This window comes from Myripristis murdjan, chromosome 10, assembly GCF_902150065.1.
Source record: "Myripristis murdjan chromosome 10, fMyrMur1.1, whole genome shotgun sequence".
Taxonomy (NCBI): domain Eukaryota; kingdom Metazoa; phylum Chordata; class Actinopteri; order Holocentriformes; family Holocentridae; genus Myripristis; species Myripristis murdjan.
In genome coordinates, this window is record NC_043989.1 from 27,352,166 (window position 1) to 27,373,066 (window position 20,901).

Genomic DNA, 20,901 nt, shown 5'->3' on the forward strand with positions numbered 1-20,901 from the left:
GTCAAACAGAGTTCATGTGAGTTTGTCCTCCACTACATCCCTAATATAAACATAATATAGTGGCAGCAGCATGGAGATATGAAAGCTAGGTTATGCTGTTGCATTTGTAGTTTTCTTTCATCTTTGTTGACCAGGAGTCAACAAATTCACTGTGAATGTGTTGTTTAAATACACAGATCGATCAGCTACAGTTAAACATTTATCTGCACAGAGAGGGTGGGGGGCTGCTCTCCTGTGTATTCCTGCACTGACCATTTGTACTGGTCTCTGTACAAAGGCATTCTTACTCTACATACTTACAGAACAAATATCTTAAATTGCAAGTCTACATTTGTTTATATTTTTCTTTCTTTCTTTTTTTTACTAATCTGTATACATAATTATAACAGCAATTGCACTGTTCAATGTGCACTTTTTGCTGTTTTATGTCACACTTGCTGCGGCAATGTAAACGTGTTTCCCATGCCAATAAACCCGCTTTGAATGGAACAGAGAGAGAGAGAGAGAGAGAGAGAGAGAGAGAGAGAGAGAGAGAGAGAGAGAGAGAGAGAGAGAGAGAGATCATGCTCCTGCTCATCCGCCCTCCCTCTTCGTTAAGCCGATAAGGAAGCGCTTCATTACGGCCCGTGAGCGGGCGGAGCTGGCCGCCGCTGTGTTTACTGCATCCCAGCCAGGCAGCAAAGAAAACAGCTGTTTCATCCCTGTCGCTCTCACTCACGCTCAGTTCGGTTGGGGCATTTTTTTTCCTGCGCACAGACAAAACACTGAACACCGAGATAATCATCATCATGAACTTTGGCAAAAGCTGAGAGAGCATGGAGGGTTTAAGCCCCTCATTTTCAATGTTGCAAAGATCAGCACAGATAATAGGGACCTTGCAAGAACACACTTTCAACATTGGGGTAAAAAAAAAAAAAAAAAAAATGAACAGGATAGTACATATAACCGTGCCTAGAAAAACATAATAAAGTGATGTTGAGTATGTTGGAAGCGCAGCCTATATTCCACCATTATAGACAGAAAATCTCCACAATTACGTTTTGAGGCAAAACTAGAGCAACATGATTTAACCTGGTGTGTTGTAACAGTCACGTCACTCTCCACAGTGAATAGACTCATGATTATGTAATTTTACCTACAGTGCTCTGCATGACGTTTAAAACGATGCAACACTGACACCTCGTGGCTGGTGGTTGAATGAGGCAGCAGGCCACAGTTGAAGACTTGGAGATATTTCGCATCAGATTTCAAGTTATCTGTAGGATATGTAGTACATCCAACTACTATGATTAACATGAATAAATGTTTCAATTATAACAGCTTTACATAATAGGCACATACTGCTACACACTACTGTACACAGCAGATAGTTTCCACAGCTGTTTGTAATTCAACACAATGCTGATCACTAAAGTCTGCTACGGCTGTGTTAGTACATCATGTTCTCATAAAATAAAGACTTGTTTCCCAAGTGTGGATCATAGTCATTTTAATTAACTACCAGGTACAGTATTAAAAAAAGCATCAGATGACACATTTTAAGTACTGCTGTTGAAGAGCTACTCACACATCCTGTATTTCTACAATGCAAGGAAATTAATCCAAAACAAGGCCATGTTATATTGAGAATGTTTTTATTCAAAGTTTATTCCCCTTAGTGCTTCAAGTACACCTTACAACAGCATTTGGGCTGGGTAAATGCAGTGGAGGGTGCTCAATGATGAAGAGTAGCACGTCGCCATGCCAACAACAACACTAGGGTGGGTGTGTGTCTTATACAGTGAAATCAGAGCCACAACTTTTTTTCTCCACCAAGTTTTTTTCCTTAGATTTTAGAACACAAACAAAAAAAGTTCAAAAATAACAATAAATCTGCAACAGGATTTTACAGTAAAGGGAGGGGGGTAGGGGGGGGCGAAACTCCAACAACTTCCTGTCCACGGCGGAGGGGAGAGGGTACAATTAGGTAACAGGTTAGAGGTCATCGTCTTCATCTGGGAGCGCTGTTTGTGATGCAACCTGGACAGCAGAAAGACAGGTGGCCAAGTATTAGAGCAGAATCGACAGCGTTTTGTGGCAAATCATGCTTTCCATTCCCAGTTTAACTTTAATAGTTCCCCATGATTATCCAACTGCATTTTTGCCTGAAATGCCCATCCCTCAATGAATATACAAATTGAACAAAGAAAGGCTTATTTATACTTTGTATTTAGTCTCTTGAACAGGAGTGTCCAATAATGTGCCATGGAGGGCCAAGAGGCTGCAGGTTTTCATTGCAACCAAGACCTCCACCAGGTGACTTCACTGATCACCTCACCTTGTATCAGAAAGGAGGAACTAATCAGTGAAATCACCTGGTGGAGGTCTTGGTTGGAATGAAAACCTGCAGCCTCTTGGCCCTCCATGGCACATGATTGGACACCCCTGCTCTTGAACAAAACAGACATTGCAGGACGTTATACTCACTTTGAGGTCTTCCTCGTACTGCGCAGCAAGAGATGGGTCCATCTGGATCTCTGGGGGAGCAAGGGCAGGCATCTCCACAAACTCCAGGTTGGGGTCGCCAATTAGCTTCCTTGCTAGCCACAGGAAGGGCTTCTCAAAGTTGTAGTTACTCTTGGCGGAAATGTCATAGTACTGTGGACGTAAAAGCAAGACATTGCTATTAAAAAATGCATCAGAGAAGCTGAGCTCAAACTCAGTGTAACTCATTAAAAGTGTTGGTCTTTGCTGAAATGCTTTGATGTTAATGCACACTTGCATACTGATTACCAAATATTACCTGCAGGTTCTTCTTGCGGTGAAACACAATGCTCTTGGCTTTGACTTTCCTGTCTTTGATGTCCACCTTGTTGCCGCAAAGGACAATGGGAATGTTCTCGCAGACACGGACGAGGTCACGATGCCAGTTAGGCACGTTCTTGTAGGTGACTCGGGAAGTGACGTCGAACATGATGATAGCACACTGAGCTGTTGGGGTGGTGGTGTGAGAAAAGGAAACGGGTTCAGGGAGGAGACAGAGACAAAGAAAAATTGAGTATTAAAATAGATCCCAAAGATCAACTACTGTTAAACCAAAAGTCAAAATGTGGCCAGGATCATTAAACCCTATAAAATGCCTGCACTCATCAGGCATCCCCGGCTGTGTGTGCTCCACTGACTCAGTATTAATCCGTTTATTGTAACAGCTAAGCACTGTGTCTGCACCAGTTGCCAATAGTCTGCTATGGATGGTGAAGTGTACCTTGAATGTAGTAGCCATCTCTCAGTCCTCCAAACTTCTCCTGTCCAGCTGTGTCCCACACATTGTATCTGATGGGTCCTCTGTTGGTGTGGAAGACCAGTGGATGCACCTCCACTCCAAGAGTGGCTGGATTCAGACAAAGAAAAAGAATCAATGAGCAAAACATGGAAAAGAGAGATTGAATCATGCATTATGGAGGAAAGTGAGGGAGATGGGGAAAAAAAGCGGTGGAGATTGAGAAAAATCAAGGGGATGAAATGTGATGAGGAATATTTGGTCAGTATATAAACAACCTAAAGTTTATCAACTGGAATTACAATTTTAGACATGCTTATATTAACATCCTTTTTGGGGTGCACTTCACACTGTTATTTCAGTGGTTCCTCAACATTTTGTGCAGCTGTGGTGCTCTTGAGACAGAACTGTCCCATATCTGTTGCTGATTTGGCCTAAAGTTATGATTCAAGTTGAGGTTCTAATACTGAAAATATTTTTAAATTATAATCTTTACTTCCAAAACATTTTAACAGTTTAAAATTTGAGATAATTAGATCTAAGACACAATTACAATATTCTTTGATTCAGTGTTTCTGTTTTAACATCCTTGCTGTGGTAGTGCCACCACCTCTAAATTATAGAGGAAACACTGCATTAGATTTAAGTATAAGATAGTTAATGGCATTTACAACTGTGCATCTAATTCGGCTGACAGAAATTTGAGTTTCATGGAAAGTAGTATCATTTTCTGCAATATTAGTGTATGGAGGAAAGTGAAGTTGCAATGTTGCCCAAATTCCAGTGATATGTTGAGACCAGTAAGGCCTTTCTATGAATAACATCAGCTGTATTTATCACAAAATGTTTCATTTAGCAGTTGATCAGTACATGTCAAACACCTATTCCATGTCAATGTTAAGGACCGTCAATTTACTGTGGCTAAGTGTTAGTTTATGTGCTGATGAAGGTACATTTTCCCCACCTCTGCCAGCCTGCTCCATACAACAGGATGGCAAAAAGCTGATGACTAAGCCCCCCCCTCATCCAAAAAAAGTTGATGGATGGCAGCTGCGAGCCTCTAATTCCTCGTTGGCAGCAACGCAGTAGTGGGGCCTGATTTACTACAGTATATAAAAAAAATACTTACCAACATATTTCTTCTCAAACTCTCCCGTCAAGTGCCTCTTCACAAACGTTGTCTTTCCTGTTCCGCCATCTCCCACCAACACAAGCTGTGAGCGCAGAGGAGAGGGTACAGTCTGAACTGGCTGCTACTGGTTCTGCACAAAGTTGCTGTTAGCTTAGCCAAGTCGACAACTGCCAAGCGCCTTTCCCCACATACACACACCTCACACACATTTAGCCCAAGAACTACTAACCACAGGCAGCACTTACCTTGAACTGGACTATAACTTGATCGGTTTCTGCCATTGTCGAATCTGTCGTGGTCTCGGTAGTCTACTTTGAGACAAAACAAGGCGGGATAGTGAAGTTAGTTTTCCATTATCACTTCAGCACGATAACAAGCTATCATATAGAGTAAGTTAACTAGTATTATTAATCATTATAGAGTGCCCTAGGAACTATCCGAGCCAAAATTGGGAACAAAGTTAAAGTAATGATGCATCAAAGTTGATTTCTGAGCCAGCGTGCTCCTGTCGCCTCTGGGCGGCAACGTTACAGCTAAGCAGCTAACCAAATTAGCCGTTAACCAATTCTAGCAATTTCTCCCCAAGCTAACGTTAACGGTGAACGCAGTCGGACATGATGCAAAGCGGAATCCCAACTGTAGATTCTCACTCCACAACATACACCGAATCGCCATGACAGCAACGTCGAGCCCGAAATAGTGAGAAAACAACATGGGAAGCTCACTTGTTAAGCTGTATCTTGACGCGGAAGGTTTGCTAGCTAGCTACCGTTAGCTAAATGCTAGTAGTTTGAGTGCGCCATTACGATCGCGCGACCCGCACTTTTTTCTTGTTCGTCTGGAACAATCGGAGTGGAAAGCATCTAGTGTTCCATGTTGCGGTTGGTCGAGGGTTTGAACAAAAATAAAACTTTCGGGACACTACAAAATGCTTTCGCGTAGTCGAATTGATCCCAACCGCCATCGGACTGTAAAAGGTAGAAACAAGAACGGCTCAAAAGAACAATGCCAAGAAATCAGTGAGAGCTACACCGTGAGTTGCTAACCCGTTAGCTTGTACAACATGGAAGCCATTCTTTTCACGAAGCTAACAGGCTAGCTGTGAGTTAGCAAGAAACCAATGGATAAATCTGTTCTGATAACTTAAACACGCGGTGAGACTTACAACGCAACATGAAACAAAAGAGCTTCTAAAATATACCCCGAAGTTTGTGGCGTTGTAGTCTACTTCCCCGATCCGCACCTATTTTGAATTTAGGATGGCACGTTGTGAGGGAAAATGTTTAGACTCACCCGGTGTTGCTGCGAAGAGGGAAAGAAGTAAATGGCTGCGTTCGCGGGAGATTCAGCGTGGACTATGAGTCAGTTTCCGCCCTTATCACGTGACCATCTTAGCGGTAAAATACGCATTTTAGTGCAGTCACCGGCTGTGGCACTAAAGGACTGACCCTGATTACCATAACACATCTGAAATATATTTCATCAAAACTCTGAAGTGTGCACTATTTTGATTAATAACATCAAACTCTTTGCCATATCGCCTATTAACAATTCAGCTGTAGATATTGGTAATTCCATTTTCAGATATCTGCAGTTTAATTGTAACTGGTCATAATTCGGATTCAAGATTTATTTCTCCATGATTCAAGATATCTGCATAGTCCCTTTTCAGATGCTGCATATTGTCACTAGTCAGCATGACGTTGCATCTTGAAGAGGCTCGTCAGAATGACGTAGATAATCTCAAACTGAAATTATGACTTGTCATATTTTATCGTTTTTATACATAGCCTCACTTCTCGGCACAACCCAACTTAAAGTCATCAGTCATACTACATAAATCAAGGAAGTGTATTAATTTTGAGTGAAGCATGATTGGTGATTGGCAACGATATGTTTTTTCTTAGTATATCAAGAGAATGAATACTTTGGTGAATTATACACTCAGAGGCCACTTTATTAGGTCAAGCTGTAAAATCTAATCCAATCCAACTGTTGTGCCATAGTTTCCTTTTATGATGCCTATAATGCACAGGTTTTCTTTTTGTCACAATAATAGAGATGTTCATTCTGTTCTCTGGCATTGAGCTCATAGTTAGTGCTGCTGTTGAACTGGACTGCATTTTACTGAGAGCTGTTTCTACTATTCTGCCCCCTCTCATGTATATAAATAGGGAGGACAAAAACTTAGAAACACCTCTCGGTATAATGTAGTCCAGTACAAGACCTCTGCAAACTACAATGTCAGTAATAAACATGGAATTAAATGTATACATTCTCCACAGTGTCAACAAAAACTGATCATTATAAACTTTCTTAAAAGGTAGAATTTATGGCAGAGCTGTTGCACTGAACTGCATTAGACTGTACAGGTGGAGCTGATGAAGTAGACACTGAGTGTAGATTCCAAGCCAGTTTAATTAAATAAATAAATAAATAAAATAAACACACACACACACACACACACACACACACCACGTGGTAACATGAAGATTTTTAATAGTTAAACATAACACATTATGCTCTTTCAAAGTGCCCTATTATTTAAATCACTTACATGCTTTCAGATTGCATCAGACATTATTCTTCACAAGCTGCAGATTGGCGATATGGCCAAAATGCAGAATATAATATCAAAATCAATAAAGTGCCATAAAGTCAAGGATAGTATGTGCATTTATATATTGTGCGTGTTTTATAGGTTCCTGACAGGGTCAGTGGCTGTAGCTGTATGTGTACTGCACTGCTCATTTGAGACTCACTGGAACATCTGTAAAAACTACATGAATCTCTTTGCTGCATAGTAGAATCACACATATATAATGTGCTAATAGGACATGTTGTCTTGGCAGACAGTTTACAATCCAACAGCCAGTCTATCTGTACAAGTAGTCCAGCCTGTATGTTGGCTGCTAATCTCAGCTTCCCATCGATCTCCGTTGTTGAGCAGTTTCTCTTTGTTGTACAGCAGCTCCTCGTGGGTCTCGGTGGAGAACTCAAAGTTTGGACCCTTAGGAAGGGATGGAGAGTGATAAAGAAAACAAAACTCACAGTTCAAATTATCTATTGTGGAGCCCTAAGCCTTTGATGATTGCAGTGTTGTCCTTCAATAGGAAGACCTGACCTAAAGCCCTGTAGTGGCAAGCATTCACCCTGCTGAAGTGTCCTTAAGTAAGCCACTGAAACCCTACAAGCTCACAAGGAACTGATTCATTTAACCGAAAGATTATTAGCCAAAAAGTATATGTATTCCTCCAACAGAAAATATGAAATACATCCCCTTTGTCTTTGTAAAGTACAGAAAAAATTAAACGGGAAATACAGCTTTACCCCACCCTGTTTAATTCCAATCTACAGTTATGGCTATTCAGTTTACCTCCACAATGGCATCAACAGGGCAGGCTTCCTGGCAGAAGCACAGTAGATGCACTTGGTCATATCAATGTCATAGCGCGTAGTTCTCCTGCTGCCGTCAGCGCGAGTCTCAGCCTCGATGGTGATGGCCTGAGCACGACACGAGATGGAAAGAAGACACAGAACAGAGGTGAAGTCAGCCACTGCTACTACAAACATGCAATTACGAATGGACAACTCCAGAGGTGCGGCCCTGTTGACATACGCAGACATGACATGACCTGGGGCCACATCGAAATGTAACAGTCGCACACTGGTGCAAACAGAGACATGCAATGGGCTTCATGCATTACTCAGTTTAACTTAACTATCATTAGAATTCACACAAGAAGCACAGACAATACACAGAAACAAAAAAGTGCAACAAGACAACACAGGACAGCATAGTGCAACAGTAGGTCAGTGAGGTCACGTCCAGAGTAAACAAGAGTGGCAATTCAAGTGTCACAATACTACCAGCAGTCAGCCAATATTCAGCTAAATAGGAGGGAATGCAACATGCATGCACTCAGTGGTGTGTAGAATTTAATTATGCAGAGTGCTGACAGTAAAGTACATAAGGTGTCAAGTATATATAATTCAAGTATTCATTTGGCACAGGATATAGGATGTAGGTATATAGTGACTTGTGCACAGACTTGAACGTGTGTATGCGTGTTTATGTGTTCATGTGTTCACCTGGGCGGGGCAGATGGCCTCACACAGCTTGCAGGCGATGCAGCGCTCCTCTCCATTGGGGTAGCGGCGCAGGGCATGCTCTCCACGGAAGCGGGGGGAGAGAGGGCCCTTCTCAAACGGGTAGTTGATGGTGGCAGGCTCGCGGAACAGGTAACTCATGGTCATCGCCAAACCTTTACATGCACGAGCGGTTTACAGAGAGTCAAAGATATTTAACCATTTGCCATTACATAGACTGTTTATCTGCAAATCATGGTGTGTGTATGTGTGTGTGTGTTTTGACCTCTAAAGAGCTCAGTCCACAGGAGAGTTGTGGCAGCCCTGTCAGTGATGGACCTCAGATCGGTCGGCAGCTCCTGGGCATTTACATATTCTGCAAATACAAGAGTGGAGGGGGGGGCATGGTCAGATAATTTCAGTGGCCGCTCACTGAAACTCACACACAGGAGCAGCTTTTGTTTTGAGAATGACTTACTGTAGGCCTCCCTCTGCACACTGACACTGAATGGACGCACAAGGCCGGGATTGACCCCAAATACACCTGGAGATGCATGAAAAGGGGACACTTCAGTTGGGATCATAAACAATTTATTATTCATTTTTTGGGAAATATCATCTCATCCTTATTTAAATAACCATTTCAGGTAAGTGCAAAGGTAAGTACAATATATTTGGTCTTGTGCCGAGGTTAGTTTCAGGTAGGAATATGTTTGGTTGGTATATTTTGGTTATTGACTACATGATTCTAACAGAAATAAATAAGATCAGGATTTTTTTTTTAACCAAAGTCCAAAGTAAATCCAAAGATATTTGTGGATTTCTCTCTACAGATGTTAAAGTCTATAATTAGGTTTTTTATGTGCATGTAAATGTAGTATATATAGTAGAGTAAAACTAACGTGAGTAATCTGCAACAGGCATTTTCTTAGTCTATTAACTGCAGCAATATCAATATTAAGAGAGTATTAGGTTCAGTAGTAGATTTACAGTTTTGTAACATCCGAAATGTTGAATTTCATGCAGAAAAGCTTGACGATTATGGAGAAAAACAAAGGATGGATAAAAGAAATCAGATGGCATGTTTATGTGGAAATTAACACAGTGTAAATTCAAATTTAAGAATATTTAATGAATTTCTGACATTAAAAAAAAATGAAGGACCTACAGACACCATGGTATGTATATCTGTGTATATATATTGTAATTAATGTTTCAGAAACTGCTTCAGTACCTGGCCTTGAGTAGGAGTTGAGGAGGCGCAGACTCAGAGCAGTAGACATCTCAGCAGCAAACTGGAGAAACAGAGGTGGAGCTGCACTATCATCCACATTAAATTGAAAAAAAAAAAACTGAAATGTCACAGTGACTGAGGAAAACCTCCACTGCTGCCACCATGTGACCAGAGGAAGCTCTTCTCTGAAACAAAGGAGAGGAAGGAGGGAGGGAGGGAGACTGCCAGCTGATTGAGCACCAGCATCATGTAATCTGCCGCTCCAAATCCCTGGATTTACGTCAGCCTTCCCGACAAACACGAGCCCCTTAGAAAAATGTGCGCTCCTCAGCGGCATTCACAAACTTGTTGAACCATAGAGTTACACTGGCCTACCAAAAGTACATACATTTGGTGATTTTCTCATTAACGACAGCAGTTTTAATTAACTCCCTGCCTAGTGTGGACACACTGTAACCTGAAGTAGCACATCCTACATAACTACAGCGTTCACCAAAATCGCAGTCATGATGGACTAAAGTCAGACAGACAGCAATATGAAGTCAAAATTAATCACACAATATAATCACAAGAAGACAGCATTTGTCATCATCATTCACTGCACATACCTCTTTCACAACTTTGACCAGCGACAGGCAGCAGACGCAACAGGCACTCGGAGCTGCGCAATTGCTTTGTGCGTATTTATGCTGCGTTCACGTGCTCCTCGGAAGATCCTACTTCTGTGCGGAAGTCGTAAGTAGTACTCTTGGTGCTTATTCGAGTTTGTTTGCTTGGAAACAAATTAATGGATCAATCAATTAATTAATTGAATGGACACATGAACATTAGTTTTTGTGGTCGTTGTGTGTCATTTATCAAATAGCATAAAGTTTAAAACTACTACTACAGAAAGGTGAGGAGGAAAATGCACATTATGTTTTTAATTCAACATATGAAGCATCTAATGTTTCACAAGCATAAATATAGGAATATATGGTAATTATTTTCAAACTGCCGAAAAAAATATAAACAAATCTGCCTGACGATGTAATGCCAAACCACTTTTCATGCTCTCTATCGTCTAAACATATCAGTTTGTGATATTTGGGTATCAAAATAGCGTACCTCAACTTCAGCCAACTATTTTTACCACCAGTAGGAACCATTCTTTTGCCCACTATCTATATATGTGATTGCAGTCTTTCCCACAGCACCTGAAGGCAGCAGATGGATGAGGAAACAAGAGGAAGCCTTTTTGGATGGCCTGTGTCATACCCAGTATGGCATATGCAAACATTTTCCCTCACTGCTCATTTGACTCAGTCTAAGTAATGCTCATTAACATGTATGTATCATGAGGAAATATTCCAAAAATGGTCTAATTCACTGCTACAACAGCCCATAGTTGTGCTTAGGTGGGAGTACATACATCTGAGAGGGCGAGCAGGGCGGGTGACAGACTGAGAAAGAATGACAGACAGAGATGAAGACAGAGGCAGAAACTGAGAAAGAACAACAGAGGGAGGGAGAGAGAAACGAACAGAGGGAGGAAGCAGAGATGAGAGCAGCGGAGACAGAAAGAGCGAGAGATGACCTTTCTGTCTACTTCTCCCATCACTGAGGAGCTAAAACTTCACTTCTTCACGAGGCCAAACCGAGGGATCAAAGTGAGGGACATTTAAAAGGTATCTGAAGTTAAACTGAAGTCATTTAGCAGATGGAACAGGCTTGCTCGATGGGTGCGGTTATGCTCGTGGTTGGAGGAGAGGAAGTCAACTAGTTTTACACTTCTGCTAAAAACCAAAGAGCAAGTCTATAAGGGGTGAGAAACAAACTTTTATTGCTTTTTGGTGAAGCTTTTGGTACAATATGGTGTAGTGTTAAAACTGTGACTGAGCATATCCCATTACATCAAGGTGCATACTAAGGTACTACTAATAAACAAACATGCCACTCTGAGCAGCACTGTTAGTTTGATGTAAGAAGGTTAACATGTCCAAAATATTAATATATGGGCAGAGGCGTAAATGAGGACTCCTCTGACAAACTGCCCACATAGGCTTCACATTAACATGATGATGGAGCAGGGTGCACAGTCCATGTTGAATTATGAGACAATATTGTCATTTCTCCTCCAAACGTAAGAGTCGAATACATCGATCGGCCCAGACGAACCTCAGTGAAGAGGATAGTTCTGGCTCGGAGCGGCCACTGAGACAGATCGGTTCGGCTTCATTTGACCAATGGACCACAGCTGGGTGAGTAGTCAGGTTTCTACTTGGCACTGTGGCGCTGACATAAACAAAGGAAATTGTGCTGGTTTTCTGGCAGTTTCCAAACTCTTTTCTTTACAGCAGTTTAATTTTTGCAGTTAAAATGGTAGGTAGACAGATGGACCCTGAGGTTAAAGGTGAGATTATTCAGCTCAGTCTTCAGGGAGGCAAAATAGAAGGACCAAGGTGTTCTAAAAATGCATACATACGCACAATACAAAAATAAATAGCATCAAGTTTCTTCATCATCTGCAGATGAAGCAGTGTAAAATCAGGATATGACCAGACAAAAAAATTGCAACAGCTCCCCGACACCTTCACCCTCTTTATTGATAACATCCTGGCCCGTTGCTATAGAGACATGAGCGCCACCATCGTGTGGTTTTCCTGTTTCCTGTCTCGTTTTGGGGTGCAGCCTTGTTCAGTCTGTGATGATAACACACAAAAGTGCATGCAGCTTTGTGCGCTGACCTAGTCAATTCCATTTAAATGCCTGCATTCAGAGCCACATTATAGCCCATGGGTCAGACACGTGCAATAAGTACGGCTATGGATTTTCTGTTTGAAATACTCTCCTGTTTCTTTGTACCTCATTCTGTGTCAGGAGTGTGGGCCCACCCCCTGAGCTGGTCAGACAAAGGGAGGCCAAGTGGATCAACATCATCAGCCAGTGGGATCGCATCTTGATGAAGAAGAGCAGCAAGGTCAGTCCTGGTGAAGACACTGAAAAATATTAAATGTATTGTAATGCCAAGACAGGTGATGAGCTTCCATAATGGCAACAGTGGTAACATACAGTCACATATGGAATATCACTGTAGTCATTTGGACTGACTGTGTCTCCCTTCACTCGCTCATGTCCCACAGGTCAAAATACAGTGTCAGAAGGGCATCCCGGCCTCGCTCAGAGCAAAGTGCTGGCCACTGCTGTGTGGAGCGACCAACAGGACGAAACACAACAAAGACCTCTACCAGGTAACACAGATAACCAGACACAGGGAAAAGGAAAACAGAAGCAGGCCTGATACGAATACAGATGTAGAGGAGGAGTAGCTGAGGCATTTTTTCTGTTATTAAATATCACCATGCTACAGCTGGGTAACACTGGATGTTGTAAAAAAGTGACAGAAAGGCAAAGGAGATGACATTTAACCAGCCCAGGCTTCATGTCAAGGCCTCGTCGGTAGAAGGACTGCACCTCGACCCCCTCTCTTAATGACAGAGTTATAGTACCTTCTGTGTCTGTGTGCCAGTCTCTGGATTCACAGCCGGCTCTGCAGAGCTGGGTGGATGTTATCGAGCGAGACCTGGACCGGCAGTTTCCTTTCCACGAGATGTTCCTGTCCCGGGACGGACACGGGTATGCTACATTTCTGCTTCTACTCTTTTCTACTGACAAACAAACAGCAACAGAATAATCCTGTATTTCAGAAAGTGAGTAACAGTGACTACGTTTATGTGCACAAAATATTACGAATTTGGCCTGGATTCTGAAAAAAGACAATAATTCTACTGAGGTGATTACAGAGCTAATGAAAATTAATACGAACACAGCCTCCACAGCCTCTTTGGTTCATATTGAAAAGGTGTTGCAATATTTGCACATATCCAAGTCTTTCATAATGTTTAAAAGTAGGTGTGTTTCTCTTCCAACCAGAAGCATTTTTGTAGAGCGTCCTGGAATCTCACTTGGTGAGAGTGTGTACCACTTATCGTGCCCAGGCCTTTTGCTGCATGTCATCCCCTCTCTCTCCTGCCTTTCCTGTCTCTCGCCTTTGTGGCTGTAAAATAAACCAGAAATGCCCAAAAAATCTTAAAAGAAATGTGGGGTTTTCTTTTGTGAGTGCATCTCTACCTCAGCCTTGCCAACTGTTGGCTAGTTGGTTTGTTTACAACACAGAGCTGACTGTAAAATACCAAGAGGCTGTGTCGCAAACTGCGTTTAAAAACTCCAGTTGAGATGCACAGTCCAGATTCACTGCATACCTGGGAATGCTCCTAAAACACAAATAATGTCTTAATCGGAAAATGCTACACTCGTTAAAAGGCCTAATTTGAAATATCCAAACAGGAGAAGCTGTTTACCTTACGTGTATCATATTATAAATATTGTTATAGTTGGAATAATAGTGGAAAATTGGTGTGCATGTAAACTTACAATGAGTTCTAGGGATGGAAATCGTTATACAATTCATCATATCTGGGTGGCAATTTGATATGTATTGCGATTCTGTTAGTATTGCGATTCAGTTGTTCAATATTGTGTGATTTTGGATCACTTTTTGTCAGTCAAATTTACTTTGAGCTTTTAACATTTAATGCAGGCCTAAAGATTGTTTTGTTTTGCTGGTCAGATTCAAACATGGTGTTTTTCTCTGAGGCTTTTAACCTGATATGGTTAATGTGGGCTCACACATCGCTCATATTACCACACTACTTGACTTTTCTGTTTGCATAGTTTGCATACAGCAGTGCTCATGCCAAACTAATCTTTACTTTCTCAACGATTAAAACCAAAGATCTTCCAGATGTTTGATTTAAAGAGTGGAGTTGCAGCATGAATCTGTTTTTTTTCTTTCAGTCTTTAATTCCTGTGATGATAGGCTTGATTTCCATGATGCTATGCAAGAGACCAGCAAGTAAATGTCTGTTTGAGCAGGTCACAAAGCCATCTGTTGCATTCTAAGCAGCAATGTTTTTTTTCTACCTTTAATAAAATTAAAACAGTATTTATCAACTCACGGTCGGCACAGCAATGTAAAAAAAAAAAAAAAAAAAAAAAAAGCGCAATTTATAACTGAACAAATTTTTTCCCCATCTCTAATGATTACTGTCTCTATTAACTTGTAATCTGTGTGTATTGTTACTGTGGTGTGTGGGTGTGTGTGTGTGTGTGTGTGTGTGTGTGTGTGTGTAGGCAGCGCGGTTTGTTCCGGGTGTTGAAGGCCTACACTCAGTACCAGCCAGAGGAGGGTTACTGCCAGGCGCAGGGGCCTGTGGCTGCCGTGCTGCTCATGAACATGCCTGCTGAGGTAGCGATCAACACCACAATTTGAAAAAAAAAAAAAATCATTAATACAGATATCTAAGGGGAGTTAGAATGCTCCATGTTCTAAATATAATTTATATATAAATAATGTCAGAGGGACTGAAAGTGGAAGCTCATTAGGCACAGTGGCCAGTGTCAGAGGGAAATCTCTTATCCCATAAGTAATTAACCTACTAAACAAAGTAGCTCTGTCTTTGCAAAAGATGCATCTGCAGAGCCTCCAGCAACCTAAGACGACCTACATATGTTTGTTGTTTTATGCTGTTAAGATACTGGATAATTATCTGTAGCCCACGTGAGGCCAAAGCTATTTCCTACCTTGTTTGGGCAAGAGAGCTGTTGACTTTGAATTTATACTGACAGTTATCCAAAAATGACTGTGAGCTGCGGTGTTATTTGATACTGACATGCTGACATGTTTTATGTGTCCCGTTGCCTTGTGTAACCCTGCCAGGAGGCTTTCTGGTGCCTGGTGCAGATCAGTGAGCAGTACCTGCCTGGATACTACAGCCCTCTGCTGGTGAGAACATGTTCCTACATATAGCTATATTCTTCAAAACCTCCTCACGAGGTCCTACAAAGATACATGCAGTGTAAGGCAGGAGAATTGAGGACTGTGTTAGAGTACATTACCTACAAAGTCTTTTGCCACATCTACTGTGCATATTTGCTGACTTACAAATACAATGGGAGTGGATGGGGCTTCACTGACTTCCATGTATTTCATAACTAACAAACCATACATGTCACCAGTAAGAGAGTGCAGACATTTGATCAACATGTCATACTGAGCATTTAGACATTTGAATGGAATTTCTGCTGTACCCTGTGGCTGACCTACAAAGATAATGGTAGTCAAAGTAATCTTATTCAACATTAGACAGACAGACAGACAGATACAAAAAGCATAAGGTGTTACAAAGGTAATAGCGTAAATCTACAAAGAATGCCTAATGGTCTGACATATATAACGTCTTCATAGCATAAAAACTGTGGAGATAGGTGACAAAAATGTCTTTAGAAACCTTTTAAGTATGCAATAAAATATGCAAATGAAAGAAAATTTATTTTAAATTTAAATTACACTACATCACCTAGCGATAGAAACTAGGAACACAGTGGATATCTTTTATGCTGGATTGTCAGAGCTTGCAGTGTTGTGTTGTGTAGGAGGGAGTCCTGTTTGATGCCGCCATGCTGACCTGGGTTTTGAAGAGGACGTGTCCGGCCGCCCACAAACACCTGCAGCGCCACAGCGTGGAGCCACTCATGTTCGCCACCGACTGGCTGATGTGTCTGTTCACACGCCATCTGCCCTTCAACACGCTGCTCCGAGTCTGGGACCTCTTCTTCTGCTACGGTACATCCTCCACTTAGGATGAGAGCCATCCTGCCCTTAACAAATAAACAGCAATAACAGCCCAAACATCTCTCATGAAAGTGGTTATTGAATCAGTGAATGTGATAGTGTTTGGTTACACAATAATCCAAATTTCTATGTTTTCACTCTCTATAAAATAGGAGGAAATTTCTGTTGGGTGTAAAATGTTAAGATAATGAATTTAATTCCAGACACTGCATGTGAATTTAAAAAAAACATATTTCATTTTATGTTGAATTGGACACAAATGCAGTATTCATTACATATTTCAATTGGCTAATATTTTATTTTAAAAATGCAAATTTGCATATATTTAAGAACACCTTCTCTCTGTCAATGAGGTCAAAGTGTATTTTCCTGTTTCACTCTTATGAATAACTAGATACTGTGTCATTTACAATGGGATTTGTAAAATAGTTGTTTATGATACTGCATGCATGACAAGTATAGAAAAAAAAAACTTAATCTTCAGGGTTTTGTTGTTTCGTTTTTTTGTTTTTTTTTTTTTTCTGTTAAGAAGCAGGATGTCAAATTTGGTGACCATATCTAAAATGTAAGTAGTAAAGAAAGTTATGGAAGAAAGTATGTTTTGCAGAGAAGATACCAAGACTGTTGTACTTTAAGCACTTAAACATGTCTCGTCTAAAAATTTACAAATAGACATATTCACTGTTGTTGTTATGAGGGCCTTTTTTTTTTTTTTTTTTTTTTTTTAAACAATAATAGTTTCAGTGGGGCAACTTAATCTCAAAATGGACCAAACCAGGTAATAATCACCTCCATTTCCCATGTTTGCTCCCATTACCTATTTCCATCCTTTCTGCTGTGTATAAGCATTTCCTTGCTGTTACCCGTCCGTCCTGTCCCGTCCAGGGGTGCGAGTGCTGTACCAGGTGGCGGTGGTGCTGGTGCGTCTGGTGCTGGGCCGGTCCGAGCAGAGGCAGGAGTGCCAGGGCCAGATGGAGACTCTGGAGAGGCTGCGGGGAGTGAAAGACCATGTGCAACAGGAAGACGATGCCTTCATAGCGGAAGTAAGAACCAAAAATGTGACAGTGCTGAGGACGTCCAGTTCACAAGCCACCTGTCACTTCTCACTGCAAGAAGCTGAACAAGAGCAAAGCTATCCTCAAAGACATGTACTGAGTTACACAGAAAAAGTTTCTCAAGGCAATGCTATATAACAATGCCTGAAAGAATGTGTTTAATTTGAAATACGGGGCATTAAATGCTCTCTGTATTTATAATGGTCACACTCAGACAGACCGCTGGCTGCCAGAAACTACAGTTGGACATGAACACAAACCAAATCATTTTAACTGAGGTCATCAATTATTAAGCAGAATGTGAAATTCCTTTTGAGTGTACTGTCCTCCTCTCCAATATTTTCATGCAGATGCTTGTCCGGGCTACAATCTGGACCTAAACCAAATCAAACATTCAGAATTTGGATTCTTCACACAAAAAAGTAGAGGGATTGTTGACACCGTGTTGCATGAAAACTTACACATGAAAGGGCCTTTATAACATGTGACTTCCTTTTCGCTTGTAGTTTGTAGCTGATGGTTAACCACACTTCACAACAACAAAAAAGCAATGACACTATTTAGATTCAATTTGAGTTACACAAATGCAAGGCTACTAAAAATATAGTTACACTACACCCGAATAATGAATATTATTTCCTTCTCTAAGCTTTAAGGAACAAAAAAGCACATATTAATACAGAACTTTGTGGAGTGGTGCCTTACTAGAATACATTCTTTGTAGATCAGGATGTGTGGCACCTCATTCATTGGGGATCAACCTTTAACAAATGTACTTATGCTACTGATGTTATGTCCCATTGAACAGTTGCTATTATAGTTTAGTTGCACAACATATAATGAATGAAATTATTAAAATTGCAATATAAAATAATCGCAACATTAGTATTTTCCCTTTTTTCTCTTTCAAAATCATCCAAGGTATGCTCAGTGCCGCTGTCAGGAAAAGATCTGGAGAAACAGACAGAAAAGGAGTTGGAGAAGTGGAGGAAAGACCGACCTTCATCCACCTTTGATCCCAGAGGTCGCTGCCATGGATACCAGATGGTGTGGGCAAGGGCTCTGGCGAGGGAAGAACAACAGGACAAAAGAGAGAGGGAGAAAGGGAACCTGACCGTCCCTCTCGTTCGCTCAGCCTCCACTCTCTCCCTCTCCCCTTCTTTCCTCCGCAAGAGGTGGAGGAAAGGGGGAAAGGCCAACAAGGGTGAATGGGAAGGCGGTGGTCGAGTTGCGAGGAACCTTTCAATGGGAGCGAATGACGAGGGATGGGAAAGCTGGGCGGATGAAAATTTCAAGAGAGTGCAGTGTGTAGAGGAGGAGGAGGACAGAGTTTGGGAGGAACACAAAGAACCGAGCCACACAAAACTGACGGGACAAAGTGAACAGATAGAACCTCTAAAAGAACCTGAGGAGCTGTCCGAAAAGCACAACGAACCCACACAACACCGAGAAGAGAAAGAACATCAAGTAGAACAGCAGACTGAACAGGCAGAACCAACGAAAGCTGAAGTAGAGGAAAGTCACGATCAGGCCACAGTGCCATCACAACAAACAGATAACTCAGAGGACGAAGACAGAACTGCCAAGGCAGAACCAAACCAAGGTCCAGCTACAGCCCAGTGTGATGAAAATGATTTCCAGCACACTGAGGATACCTTTCACGCCAAACAGGGAGAAGAGATGGACTGTAACAACCAATCCCAAATCCTGGAACAGCAGAGTCACAACAGGGACAACCAGGAAAATGCAAACACAGACTCAGTGGAGGAAGAGACTGTAAAGCAGGTAGCAGACAGTGAACACGTGATTGCCACAGAGGAAATAGAGACTGTGATAAAGAGAGATGCGAATACTGATACCAACACAGACACAGAGACAGAGACACACACGGATCCAGAGATACAAGCAGTTGTAGGCATAAGTGAGGAACCAGTGACACAACCTGACATCAAACAAGAGGGGACAGAAATTGAAATTGTGCCCCGGATAAATGTGGACACAGTCATAGAAATCAGGACGGAGAGTGAGCTACAGATAAGCACTGAGACAAGTCTGAGCCCACAGGTAGATATAGATGTCGAAGAGCTACCTGTCGTCAATCCAGATCCTGTGACGGAGACAAAGACGCAACAAGAGCACGATGAAATAAAAGAGTCAGACAAAGACTCACAAGTAGATGCGTTACAAGTAAGAGATCAAAGCACTGATCTGTCTGCAGAAACAGAAATGAAAGCACAGTCCCTGACCCAGACAGAGCCAGAGGAAAACGTAGCTGCAGACACACAAGAGGTGGAGTTAACACAGGCGGAACCTGAGACTGATTTACAATTAGTGATAGGAACCAGTTTGCCTGCAGAGACTCAGGAAAAGGTAGAGTTTGGCACAGGGACATTGAAGGAACCTGAGACTGATACACAGCCAGAGGAAGAACAAGACACCGATTTGTCCAAAGATGGATTATCTGTAGAAGAGACAGAGGATGAAACTGTGTCTTCAGCTAAATGTATTTCCCAAGAAGAACAAACTGACTTAGCGGTTCACACAGCTATGAAATCAACGACAAATTTAACCGAGTGCACAGAGACCAATTCAGAAATACAAGTTGCAAATTCAGCATTAGAATCAGACGAGGTGTTAGGTGAATCTGAGGAAGAACGTGAGATTGTAGCACCAGAACCTACACAGCCAAGGGAGGAAATAGCTGTAGCCGTGTGCACAGAGGCAGAGGCGGACGTAGACACAAATATCTGCAACCAAACACAGGACGAGGCCTTGCCAACAGAAACAGAGACACACCTGGAGAAAACAGATTTCGTAACAACTCCAGAGAACACGCAGACTTCAACGCAACCAGCAAAGCTGGACTCCACCGCTGAGCCTGATGGGGAAACAGCTTCAGTACAAACAGTTACCTCTGAGGAACCAAAGAGTCAGCTCCCCATCGCTCCTGTGGAGGAGGAAGAAACAGAACATGTGGAAGAAAAAGTGAAAGAAGATGAGGTCTTCATATCTTCTCCGGATCAAAGTGTTATATCTGATGTTCCTCGACCAGCTCAAGAGGATGAACGTCACACAACAGACGCCGTGACAGACCAGACTGATCTGGGTAATCCCGAGCTGACACAAGCCACGGCCGGGTATCGCATCAGCACATCTTCTGGCGATTTCCGCGTCCGGAAGTCGTCCAGTTCCCATGGGTTTACTCGCAGACTCTCCAAAGATCTTTTTACCGCCCCTCCACAAGCTACCCAATCACAGTCCATCCCCGACTCCCAAACTCAAGACTTGAAAACAAATCCCGGGGCTATAGACTCCATCGAAACTCCCCTTGACACAACCCAATCTGGAGCATCTAACCAGAAATTAACACAGTCCAAAAATCTGGCTGCTAGTGCTAAAGGAAGTGTGGCACTGCAGAGTGAGGAAAAGCAGGAGCAGGGGCCCCCGCCCGACGCCCCC

General features: G+C 42.0%; 2 protein-coding genes across 4 annotated transcripts; both read right to left on the reverse strand.

The window, feature by feature from the left end:
- Positions 1-1,617: 1,617 nt before the first annotated feature.
- Positions 1,618-5,777, reverse strand: ran (RAN, member RAS oncogene family). 3 transcript variants are annotated; one of them, XM_030062398.1, is made up of 7 exons: positions 5,685-5,777; positions 4,637-4,702; positions 4,389-4,473; positions 3,245-3,370; positions 2,783-2,970; positions 2,467-2,637; positions 1,618-2,019 (listed from the first exon to the last, which is right to left on the reverse strand). In XM_030062398.1, the coding sequence occupies exons 2-7, from the start codon at positions 4,670-4,672 to the stop codon at positions 1,975-1,977; spliced, it is 651 nt and encodes a 216-aa protein (XP_029918258.1). In that variant the 5' UTR covers positions 4,673-4,702; positions 5,685-5,777; the 3' UTR covers positions 1,618-1,974. The 3 variants fall into 3 exon arrangements, with proteins under 3 accessions (XP_029918258.1, XP_029918259.1, XP_029918260.1); XM_030062399.1 differs by having other exon boundaries at positions 4,637-4,699; positions 5,685-5,774; XM_030062400.1 differs by lacking the exon at positions 5,685-5,777 and adding an exon at positions 5,593-5,668.
- A 1,361-nt stretch (positions 5,778-7,138) lies between these two features.
- Positions 7,139-10,439, reverse strand: ndufs8b (NADH:ubiquinone oxidoreductase core subunit S8b). Its single transcript, XM_030061764.1, is given in 9 exon segments — positions 7,139-7,297; positions 7,300-7,401; positions 7,768-7,808; positions 7,811-7,895; positions 8,484-8,656; positions 8,767-8,856; positions 8,959-9,024; positions 9,715-9,775; positions 10,323-10,439. Coding segments are annotated over 8 exon segments (636 nt in total). The 5' UTR covers positions 9,764-9,775; positions 10,323-10,439; the 3' UTR covers positions 7,139-7,267.
- Between the last annotated feature and the right edge of the window lie 10,462 nt (positions 10,440-20,901).